The sequence below is a fragment of the Odocoileus virginianus genome, chromosome 4 (genome assembly GCF_023699985.2).
Source record: "Odocoileus virginianus isolate 20LAN1187 ecotype Illinois chromosome 4, Ovbor_1.2, whole genome shotgun sequence".
In the NCBI taxonomy this organism is placed as follows: domain Eukaryota; kingdom Metazoa; phylum Chordata; class Mammalia; order Artiodactyla; family Cervidae; genus Odocoileus; species Odocoileus virginianus.
In genome coordinates, this window is record NC_069677.1 from 64853337 (window position 1) to 64865980 (window position 12644).

At 37.8% G+C, this 12644-nt stretch overlaps 1 protein-coding gene and 1 long non-coding RNA gene across 5 annotated transcripts in view; one reads left to right on the plus strand and one right to left on the minus strand.

Moving 5' to 3' along the window:
• PLS1 (plastin 1) overlaps window positions 1-12644 on the minus strand; it is a 127289-nt gene that overhangs the window by 53275 nt on the left and 61370 nt on the right. For all 3 annotated transcript variants that reach the window (XM_070466636.1, XM_070466638.1, XM_070466637.1), the window contains one exon: window positions 3381-3486. In XM_070466636.1, the coding sequence (XP_070322737.1) occupies window positions 3381-3450 (70 nt within the window). In that variant the 5' untranslated portion in view covers window positions 3451-3486. The remainder of the gene's footprint in view (window positions 1-3380; window positions 3487-12644) is intronic.
• LOC139034792 (uncharacterized) lies at window positions 2716-11501 on the plus strand. 2 transcript variants are annotated; one of them, XR_011487344.1, is made up of 5 exons: window positions 2716-3266; window positions 3406-3594; window positions 4510-4693; window positions 10308-10545; window positions 10886-11501. It is a non-coding gene; the product is annotated as an uncharacterized lncRNA (long non-coding RNA). The 2 variants fall into 2 exon arrangements; XR_011487345.1 differs by lacking the exon at window positions 4510-4693 and having other exon boundaries at window positions 2725-3266.

Consider the following 12644-nt stretch of genomic DNA (forward strand, 5'->3'; position numbering starts at 1 on the left):
GGTAGAAACAACTCAGAAGCCTGTCAACAGATGAATGGATAAACAAAATTTAGTAGAAACAATGAAATGTTACTCAGTCTTAAAAAGTAAGGCAATTCTGACACATGTCACAACACAGATGAATCTTCAAGACATCACGCTACATGAAATAGGCCAGTCACAGAAAAACAAATACTATATGATTTCACTTATATACGTTACCTAGTATAACCAAATTCACACAGACAGAAAGTAGAATGGCGGTAGCCCCAGAGGACGGGGGTTGGGGGAAGGTGGATTGTTGAGGAGATAGTCTTTAACAGTACAGTTTCAGTTTGGGAAAATGAAAAGGTTCTAGAAATAGATGGTGGTGAAGGTTGCATAACAAGGTGAATACACTTAATGCCAATAAACCTGTCAACTACATTGGTGCTTGCCAAGGGCATTTGCCATCTGCCTCAACCAGGAGTGAATCCTGTCTCCACACGCCCTGAAGGGAGTTCAGGATGGAGAGCAGAAATGAGGCACTCTCTGCTCCAGGGAAACTTGTGGCACAGGTCTTCCTAACAGTTAGTTAGATATTTTCAGGAACTGATTTTATAAGCCCAATCCTTGCACCTCCTCATATTTAGAAAAGCACTAAATTCTTTCAAGGTAACATCAGCTTCTCATGACTAACAGAAAATCTTCTGTAAAGATAAGTGCTTGATTAAAAGACCTCTCCCTTCACCAAAATCACATATATTGACCTTCCCCGCTGCCTCTCTGGAGCAGTTTCTCAGAGCCATCTGTGGTGCTGTCTCTCAGTCCTCATTAAGTAAACCGTAACTTGCAACTTTCACCCTGTGCAATTTTTTTTTAGTCAACAAACTGTACATTTGAAAACATTGTTAAAATGGTAAATCTTATGTTATGTGTATTTTACCACAATTGCAGAAAAACAGGACAAATATTTTAACTTCTCACTTTTCCCTAGAAACCCAAAAAATATATCCCATCTAGCAAGGTTTGATGGGCATGTTTCTCCGTCTCTGAGAAAAGCTGTGTGGGACAAATTAGCAGAAGGTTACAGAGTCCATGAGTAGTAATTTATCTTGTAAATAAAGTAGGGAAGTATATATTCTGCTAGTATTAGAGTTTCCCTCACACAGAACAAATTACCTTGCTATCAGAATTGTTTCATCAATGATTTATCAAAAATACCATTAAATAAATATTGCAAGATTATACATCCATGAGTTACAAAGATTAAAGCTGGTGTGTGAAAGAAAACAGACTACTAATTTATTTTACTAGGACCAAGGTAGCATTTTTATTCAAGCTGCCAAACTGCTCCTATAACAAAAACGACCAGACTAGGAGATATGGGGGGGTGGGGGGCAGGGTTTGTTTTGGTTTTTGGCTGTGCTACAAACCCTGCAGGATCTCAGTTCCCTGACCAAGGATGGAACCCAGGCCCCCTGTAGTGGAAGCACAGAGTCCTAACCACTGGACCAGCAGGGAAGTTCTGGAGCTATGTTTTCACTACTTCCTGTCTTTCAGTGCTCTGAATTAGCAGAATATTCCAACATTGCTCCCAGTTGTTTTTTTTTTTTTTTCTTGAAATGACTCTGTGTGCTGCATACAATGTTCCATAAAATTTTTTTTTAATTTTACTGATTTAGTTTATTTTTGGTTGTGATGGGTCTTCATTGCTGCTGGGACTTTTTCTCTAGTTGCAGTAAGCGGGAGCTACACTCTAATTGAAGAGAACGGGCTCTAGGCTGTGTGGGCTTCAGTACTTGTGGCACATGGGCTCAGTAGTTGTGGCTCCTGGGCTTAGTTGCTCAGCAGTACATGAAATCTTCCTGGATTAAGGATCAAACCCGTGTCTCTTACATTGCCAGGCAGGTTCCTAACCACTGCTCCACCAGGGAAGCCCAAAATGTATTTTTAACAATAACGTTTTAGAAATCACATCACAGTCATACAGTGCTCTAGCATGGGCAAAACAAAGAAAGTGAAAGTGAAGTCGTTCAGTTATGTCCGACTCTTTGCAACCGTGTGGATTGTAGCCTACCAGGCTCCTCGGTCCATGGAATTTTCCAGGCAAGAGTACTGGAGTGGGTTGCCATTTCCTTCTCCAGGGGATCTTCCCAACCTAGGGATTGAACCCAAGTCTTTCACATTGCAGGCAGACGCATTACTGTCTGAGCCACCAGGGAAGCCCATTAGAATAAAGAAAAGATCAAGGTTAAGGAATTCATTATGAGCCAAAGGCGGCCACACACGGACTGTATTCTCAAGGTCTGAGTTACTCTCTAAACAGCTAAGCAAGGAGAAGTGGAAAGGCCCAGAGATTTGCAGAATTCACTTTATTTCACAGCAATGTTTTGTAAGTCATGAGCTTCCAGAAAGCATTACTTTTGCTTTTTTTTTTTTTTAAGTTAAATCTTCCTTTCTTTATCTTGGTTTCTAAAACTTCTGTACTACATTTCATCTACATTAATTTTAGACATTATTCACTAAGTTTAAGAGAAACTGAGGCCCAAGACCAACTGTGATCACCCCATCCTCCCTGGTCTGACTCTGTTTTTTGAGGAGTGCTCTAACGCACCAAGGCAGGAGCCCACTGAGGCAGGAGCAACTTTGGGGGTGTCACTGTTTCCATGTCTATTTACTGTGCTCATCTTTTACCACTTTTGCAGACTACAGCAAAAGATGGTATCAACACTGTCTTGGTTTGCTACAGGTCTACGAGCAAAATGCAGGAGAATCACGATCTATCAGAGGATGGGAGTTTTTTGGAAGAAAAAGACCAAACTGTCAAAATGACATCATAAAGACAAAACACTGGATGGCTTTTAAAGTGAAAGAAGAATAAATAAATAAATAAAAGTGAAAGAAGAAGTACAAGGCATGCAGCCTTTAAAAACAATTCTTTTTTAAAAAATTATGCACAAGGGAGGAGGAAAATAAAAGACATATGGTCTTTGAAAATCATATCAAGCTTTTAAAATACTCTGCATGAAGTCAGAACGTGTTATTATTCATGACAAACACACGGAGGCCAGAGTTCAGTTTACACACAAGGAAGTGTTCCCATATTTTTTTCTCTGTAATGAGGATATCACATTAAGCATATTCAGTTACTCTGTCATTCATTAACCTGGAGTATTCTCTGCAAAGAAATGATCAAAGAATTCAAAGTCCAATTCTCCCAGAAATTCAAGCCAGTCTTAGTTTATCTTTTAGAAAGAAAGAAAGAAAGAATCCAGTGAAACCCAGATGGGACACAAAAGAAAAAGGTAATACATCTGGGGGTTAGAGGGCAGTAGGAGCAATAGAAGGCATTGTTCCATTCCTGGAATGCTGGTATCCAGCAGAATAGTAACTGTGTATTTAGTTTTTCTCAAGCATACCTATTTTATTAAAGGCTTCTTGTAGTTCTTCCAGCTCCTCCCGAGAAATGGTGGTGGTACTGTTCTCCATCTCTGAATAGGAAAGACTACCTTCAGGTCTTTATATCTGGAAAAAGCAATGTGAGAAAAAAGAACATGAGCCCTTTGAAAACATTTATCTAAACAAGAACAGAGGACACAGGCAGTAAAGCATCTGGAAGAAACCTCCTGAGAGGTAAGGCTGAAAAGGAACAAATAGGAAAAGATTTCCTGGGAACACTCTTTCCCAACATAGATCAGCCAGACAATAACTGAGATTCAGTAAAGGGAAGAAACACTGGTTTTTCACACCCTGTGCTTTTCCAAAGCAAAGGCATTTCTCAATGGCTTGTATAATTTTCCTTTCCATTTGACTTCACTGTTTCAGTAAAATAAGCATTTCAAGCTGAGAAAAGTATAGCATTTAAAAATACTCAGGATGTGGTCGAAAAGTAAAATTTAGGACGTGAATCATGTCCAAAAAAGAATACATTAAGTTAGAGGCTGATGATTTTGGGATGGAGCTTGTGGCTCAAACGTTCAACTTTACGTTATTCAACCACTGCCACCTCCTCTCCCTTTCCTTGTGCAAGGTCTTTCCCAGATCAGTGGGGCCTTTCTTATTCCAAGCAGGAGAAACAAACTAAAACCAAAAAAAGGAAAACTGATGTAAAACTGGATTGTAAGAAAAGCAGGTATGTAATAGTCATTGTAGAAATAATTGGTAACAAATGCCCAAATCAGAAATGTAACTTATCCACAAGCCTACTGTCCAGAAATATCAACTAGTACTTTTTGTCATCTACATCTTTCTGGTCTGCTTTTCAAATGCACCTGTACCTTTATTGAGGTGTGAAAATGTGAGCATAATTTTTTGTGCTAATATATTATATGTATCAACATAATATTTAGTGGCCACATAATAACTTGTTAAATCCCTTGTTTCACAGTGTTTGCATTGCTTCCAATTATTTTGCATTGTAAATGAATGCTACAGTGAACAGTCTTACAGATAAATCTCTGCACATATCCATGTTTATTGCTGTAAATAAATATCTCAAGGAGGAATTACTGATTTTTTTTTTTTTTGGCTACACCTCATGTCTTGCAGTGATCTTATCTCCCCAACCAAGGACTGAACTCAGGCCACAGCAGTGAAAGCGCCAAGTCCCAATCACTGGACTGCCAAAGAATTCCCAAGAATTACTTACATTTTTAATACTTCTGATATGTAGCAAGGCAACTCTTATTTTTAAAGTGACTTCGTGGTTTGACTCTTCAATATAAAGCTAAAGGTGAAGACAAATTATGTATACCTCTCATACACACCTAATTACTTTAGAGTTAATGTGTATTTCAGAAAGTGAAAATGAACTAAATAAGTACTGAAGCTAAGCAGGAAAAATTTATTTTATACACATATTTATATAAGAGGTTCAACATCATCCCTGAACATCTCTAATTTGGGGGAAGCATATAATTTTTTGAAATAATTGAATTAAAATTTTCACTGATTACTTAAAAATCATACTAAATTATGTGAATCCTTCTAAAGAGTACAGTGTATTTGTCATTCATGATCTGTAAACCAACTTGTTTAGGAGTTTTGTTGTTCTTTCCAAAGGACTTTTTTTTTATTAAATTACAGTTGGTATACAATATAGTGATTCACAATTTTTAAAGGTTATACTCCATTATAGTTATTATAAAATATTGACTATATTCCCTGTGCTGTACAGTAAATCCTTGTCGCTTACTCCATACCTAATAGTTGGACCTTGTAATCCCCTATCCCTGTGTTGCCCCTCGCCCTTCTCTCTCCCCACTGGTAACCACTGGTTTGTTCTCTAAATCTGGGAGTCCATTTCTTTTTTGTTGTTGTTATATTCACTAGTTTATTGTATTTTTTAGATCCCACACGTATGTGATATCATACAGTATTTGTCTTTCTCTGATTTATTTCACTTAGCATAATGCCCTCCAAGTCCATCCAGGTTGCTGCATATGGCAAAACTTCATTCTCTTTTACAGCTGAGTAGTATTCCATTGTGTGTGTGTATGTGTACATACATCTTCTTTAGCCATTCATCTACTGATGGACACCTAGGTTGCTTCCATATCTTGGCTACTGCAAACAAAACTATTAGGAACATTGAGGTATAAGTATCTCTCAGAAAGTGTTTTGGGGGGTTTTTGGTTATTACTCAGGAGTGGAATTTGGGGGTTTTGTGGTAGCTCTATATTCAGTTTTTTGAGCAACCTCCCTACTATTGTCCATGGTGGGCTTCCCTGGTGGCTCAGATGGTAAAGAATCTGCCCACAATGTGGAAGATCCAGGTTTGATCCCTGGGTCAGGAAGATTCCCTGCGGAAAGGGATGGCTACCCACTTCAGTATTCTTGCCTGGAGAATCCCATGGACAGAGGAGCCTGGCAGGCTACAGTCCATGGAGTCCCAAAGAGTCAACATAACTGAGTGACTAACACATTCACTATTTACATTCTCACCAACAGCATACGAGGGTTCTCTTTTCTCCACATTCTCTTCAACATTTGTTATCTGTGGTCATTTTGATGATAGCCATTCTGACAGGTGTGAGGTGATATCTCATTTTGGTTTTGATTTTCATTTCCCTGATGATCAGGGAATGGAGTTGAGCATCTTTTCATGTGACTGTGACCACCTGTAATTCCTCTTTGGAAAAATGTCTATTGAGTTCTTCTCTTCATTTTTTAATTGGGCTGTTTCTCTTTTTGATCTTGAGTTATATAAACTGCTTATATATGTTGAATATTAACCCCTTATCAGTCCTATTATTTGGAAATCTGTTCTCCCATTGAGTAGGTTGCAAAATGACAGATTTCTATCTCTTACAGTTACTCTGGGGCCTGATTCTAACTAAATATGTAATTAAATTGTTTAGTTTGAAATACATACACACACCATTGCCCTCTATTTCATTCCATACTGTTTAAAAAAAATCTGAAGAGCTCAGTTCTGTAGAGTAAGAAAAAGGCAGTAAATGCAATTTCTTTTATGTTAGCAGTAAGTACACATTCACATTTTATTGAATTCTCACTTTTAGAATGTTTACTTATTTTGTGTTGAAAGAGATGAAACAGTCCTTTCAGGACATTTAAAAATAATCCCCCAGTCTGCAAAATGCTAATTCTGTTGTGGCTGCTTCAAATTTCTGTGGTTTTGGTCATCCTGCATATCCTTTCCCATATTCAGAATGGTTTCTATCCCTTGCCTCAAGTTTTAAAAATAGTGGTCCAATTTTAGCATTTGCACTCCACAGAAATGCTGCAAATTAACGGTCCTTGTGTTGATCTTGCATATGAAATGATAAATACACCTGGGTTCTATTCTTTGCTCAAGCCTATTTAAATGTATATCACTTGTTAATTACATAAAATATTTTTATTCTCCCATAATCCAGCAGAACCAGCACATAAAATTAGTGAAAAAGCAATTTATCCAAATGTTATTATTAGTATAAAGAAGTATGTAGCATTATACAAGTCCTTTAAATTTAAATTTACAAGTCATTTATTTAAATGAAGCAAATATAATAGATACAGAACAATCTTTAAAATATATTCTTCTTCAGTTTTGGGGTGTTTTTTTTTTGGCAGCGACATGCAAGATCTTAGTTCCCTATCCAGGAATAGCATCTTCGCCCCCTGCATTGGAAAGAGTCTTAACTACTGGACTACCAGGGAAGTCCCTTTAAGATGTATTATTAAAAGAACAAAGCAAGGAGCAGAAGATTAAGTATAGCTGGGGGAGGGGGAGCTTTATCAGTTACATATTTATAAAAGCATTTCCAGAAGGATACAAAGAAAGGTAATAGTGATTGCCTTTCTAGGGGAAGTGGGGAATTGGAGGCCAAGTGAAAAGGGGGCTTATTTTTCATTACAAATTTTTAGTCATTTTTTTTAGACTAAAGGCAGCCAAAATAAAAAATAACTATAAAACAATAGAAGTAATTGTGATGGAACTTCCTGGGTGGTCCAGTGGCTAACACTCCAGGCTCCCAATGCAGGTGACCCAGGTTTGATTCCTGGTCAGGGAACTAGATCCGACATGCTGCAACCAACAGTTTGCATGCCATAACTAAGAACCAGCACAGGCAGAAATTTTTTTTTTTTAAAGAAGTAATTGTGGAAAGACAATGGAAACAAATAAAATAAATACTAGATATTTCCTTATGAGGAATTAGTATTTAAAATAAATACTAAAATATTTCCTTATGAGGCAAAATAATATGATAAAAATAGCAAAATAATTTATAGCTTTCTACAAAGGCATGAAGATTTAGCAGCAGAATGGTTAATGGAAAACATTTTGCCTCTTTCATAAGTGCAGAATCATGCATAAACATACAGTATCAATACTTTTCTAGATTGTTGCAAAATTATAATAATTAAGTACACTACAAAAAACTAAGTACACTACATCGTGTGCCTTAACAAGCATTTTTATATTGCACAATAAACTTATCAGGAGTAACAATGTTTGCTGAGGAAATACAGCTGTTGAATTTGATGTATAAAAAACTATTCTAGCTACATGATCCCAAATAATTTGCTTACTATGATGTTTCTCCATGGGAAAATGTTTCCGCCACAATAACACAGCACAGACTTTTTAAAACTTTGCGACCCCATGGACTGTAGCCCATCAGGCTCCTCTGTCCATGGAATTCTCCAGGCAAGAATACTGGAGTGAGTTGCCATTTCCTGCTCAGGGGTCTTCCCAACCCAAGGATCTAACCTAAGTCTCCCACACTGCCAGCAAATTCTTTACTGTCTGAGCCACCAGGAAAGCCCCTAAAACTTTATGGAAGAGAATTAAATTTTCAAAGTAGTATGTAACATTTTAGAAGAAAATCCCAATGACCCTATAGCCAGTAGCCCAATATTTATTTTTCTTACTAGTCCCATAGTTAGATGATTAATACACTCTCTTAAATGCTTTGTGTCCATTCTCTTTCCTCACCACGCTATAAGGCAGGTACTGTCCTCATTTTGTAATTGACAAAGGGATGGTTCAGAGGACTGAATAACTTTCTCAATGTCCCAAAGTGAAGAATTCTCGGAGGCGCCTAACCAAGTTGTAGCAGAACCCTACTGTGTCTTATTCCTTCCTCTAGGCCAGTACGTTCTGAAGTCTCCCCAATGTAATCTGATATCAAACCATAAAATGTATAAATATGTAACTGTCCAATAATAATACAATAATTTGTGTACTATATGAAGCATATATACCTGTGAAATAAGAATTTGCATTTTAAAAGAAATCAGCCTCTGTAATATTCTTTGTAAAGTTTTGGGGAAAAACTTCCAACTACATCAACTCATACTTATCGAGCACATAACTTGTCAGTCCTAAAACACTAAAACCCAGAGTCACTAGAATTCACTCTGCAGTTTTAGAAATGAAGCACACATCACTAATTGGTACCCAAACACCTGGCACTGATGCTCACCTACCTGGATGCCTGAGACTGCTCAGAACAGCATACCTTTCCAAAGTCAGTCCTATAAAAAGGAGCCCAGAGACAGCCAGGATCACTGTCAGAGACTCAACAGCAGGGAAGGTTATGCTGGATTTTCTAAACAGGTACATCTTCCCATTGACATATGTCCTATACATCTTCAATAATTTCAACTCTTCTTTCCTCCTGTTTTTTCTTTTTTTAGCCCATATAATTTTAAATAACACCTTCTTTCACCAAGTAAAACCTTTCTTCCCTGTCTTAATTCTTAAGTGTACCCTGACACAACCAAACATAAATTTGGAAAGTTAAAAATATATTCTAAAAATGGACTTCTTAATTTAGATGAAATTGGATCTGATCTTTTCTCCTCCCTCAAATTTCTAGCTTCCTGAACCTCTGAAAGCTTTACCAAAATTAGTCTACGTAGCTCTTTATGGCTGGCAGGTTCTAAAGTTCTTTGGACAGTTTCAGAAAAAAAGGCATCAGAAACAACTCAGACCACCAAGACTTTGATGCCTTTCTACCAATCCTAAAGGCCCAAACTGTGAGGGACCAAAGCAGTCTTCACTGGTACTTTCTGGCTTCCCAGCTCTTCTGCTTTCCCTCCTCTCACTGTGGTCCTAGGTCCAGGTCACCCAAGATTCTGAATTCTTGAGGGAGCCACTGACTCAGGGGATGCAGCATTCCCCCTAGTCCATCTTCCAAATTCCATTTTTCCCTCACTCCCCCTTCTCTAGTATTGTAAACAACTATAGCAAATACTTAGAACTTTCAATGAGGCTGGAACTATGCTAAGCTCACCATTTACCATTCTTCTACTGATGGAACAAACATCCTCCCTTAAAATGTAAATTAGAAGACTTCGAGATTAGATAACCTGCCCAAGGAAGGCAGACAAAATGAAAGATTAAAAAACAAATCAGTTTCTTAACCTAAGCTCTCAAATTCTATATACAGTTCAATTAATATCCCTATCCCTATTCTCTCACTGCAAGCATCACAGGTAGTTCCTACACACACGTAGTTTTGAAGAAAGGGTTGATGACAAATTGACACTTATGTATGAGTGGCTAACAAACCCTCAAGGTGTTAAATTATTCCAACCATATTTATATTTTACGGGCAACTGCCTGTTTTCTTTAGTTGAATAATGGGTAAATACATGATTGTTTAATCAACAGAATATTTATACAACAGTAGATTAAATGAATTACATCCATCTGCTTCTTAAAAAAATAGTAAATGGAAAAAGCAAAGTGCTAAAGGATACATACAGTATACCAATTATTGTAAATTATGAAACACAGAATGTATGTCATTTACATTACCATACATATGTAGTAAAACTTAAAAACATATGGGAAAGACACAACAAATTAATAATAGTGTTTGTCTATGGAAAAGGAGCTTCCCAGGTAGTGCCAGTGGCAAAGAACCCACCTGCCAGTGCAGCAGACTTAAGAGATGTGGATTCAATCCCTGGGTTGGGAAGATTCCCCAGAGGAGAGCATAGCAACCCACTCCAGTACTCTTGCATGGAGAATCCCATGGACAGCGAGCCTGGCGGGCTATGATCCATAGGGTCAAAAAGACTCGGACATGATTGAAGTGACTTGGCACACACATGCATGTGGAGAAGGAGGTAAGGGACACATCTGTGGGCTAGAGCTGATCTTTTTTTTTTTTTTTAATGATAAACTTGAAACAATTATGGTAAACTTTTAACATCTGTTTTAAATAATGCATTACTTTAATTTTTAAACAGTAAAAATAGTAAATAATAAAGATAACAAAAGAATGTGTTTTGAAAAGGAGAAAATTTCCCAAAGCCCCTCAAGGTTTGGGGGGGAAAATCTCTTTAATACTTTAATCATAAGCAATAAAAATAGTTAATAATATTGGAGCAGAATAATTTATTGAAACATAAACTTGTATTTATTCTCCCACTGCATTAAAAAAGCAATAATTAACTCTTGTCTTAGGAGTTCCGGCAGCCCAGAAGGCAAAAGCAGATTGGAAGTTGTGGTCCCTTCAGTCTTTGGACAGAAGCACAAACCTTCTCGGGGCTCACTCAGGCTGGTTGTGCTAGGAATGGGGTGGCAGGAGAAGACCACCTCTGAGTAAGATGGAAAGGAGGAAAGATTATCCTGGTGGAAACGGAGGGGAAGCCGTAGATATGAGCAAAGAGCCCCGGGGAAGGCAGAGAGAAGGGACGAAATGCCACAGAACCTCTGCTGGAGGGATCCACGGGCTGAGCCAGTGGGTGTTTCCCAGTCCCACTCAGAGGACGAAGGACCAAGGATGGAAGCACTTCCTCCCAGCCTTTGCCGTCTCTAAGATCCCAAGACAACAGAGGCTGATAGGCAGATTTCAGGTGCCTAAGACTTGACAGGACTCAGGTAGGATGAGGCATCACAGTCAAAATAAAGTTGCTTTCAGGGAGGGGGTATCAGGATGGGGAATACATGTATATCCATGGCTGATTCATGTCAATGTATGACAAAAACCACTACAATATTGTGAAGTAATTAGCCTCCAACTAATAAAAATAAATAAATTAATTAAAAAAAATAATAAAGTTGCTTTCAAGAACATAAAGAGGGAATTCCTTGGCTGTCCAGCTGTCAGGACTCCACACTCTTGCTGCCGATGGTGTGGTTCAATCCCTGTTCCGGGAACTAAGAACCCCCAAGTCACATGGCCAAAAAATAGAATATAAAGACATGTGATATTTCTTTCCTATCTGACTTTTTTTTTATGGTAAAAGCCTTGATGGTGTCTCTCTAGAGAAGTGACTAGGATTAGAGGTTCCAGGGCATTTCAGTACCTTCTACTGGTGTCCCCTCCTTCCCTTCTTCATCAGCTGTGATCCTAGCTCCCACCACAGCCCTCCTCTTTGCTTGTTACATCCTATATTCAACTCTCCATTATAGTTGAAAGATCACAAGGTCACTGGAATATATCCCTATGTGAAAAAGTAAACGGCAAAGAAATATAAATTAATTGAAGAGTTTTCTTTCTGGTGTAAAGGAAACCTGGAAAAATATTTTCATCTGTCTGTACTATTTCCAGCAATTCCCTTTTCTGATCACATTTCACTGCATCATTTATTTTGTAAAAAGCAAACATTCATGTTCCATATCAACTTGTTCAGTTTTTCAAATCAGACTTTCTTTAGTTAACAGGAAAGTCCACCAACTCACTAATATAAGTGTAAATTGGGATACCACTGAGTTTGTTAAATATTAGTCTCCTACTCTACATATCAACCTGGATAGCCCTTTGGACAGAGAGAAATTTTAATGGATACACTAATTCAAATTTTCCCTGAGCATCCTTCTGGTCTGACAGAACTGAGCTCAACTTCCTTATTCATTCTACAAGGGGCAGATATGTTAGGTAAACATTCCTAAAAAGTGATTAATTTGATTTCTAACAGCTAGAAATTTTTAAACCCCAAACTATTTTTTAAAATAGTAGTTACGGTTACTATGAATTAACTTTTTCTCAAATAAGCAAAATAACTTCCTAAGTGCCTGCCTGCACCATCCTAGAAAACATAATTAGACACCATTATGAGGAGTTAAACCAGGATTAACACCTGGGATGAAGGGGTTTGGCTCCAAGTTGACTCATTTGTGACCTCTCAAAATGAGGCCTGCCAATCTCCTGTAAAAACAAACAAGACAAAAAATAACAATATTGTTATTGCTATCTTAATGTTGGGGCTCTTCCCCCCTT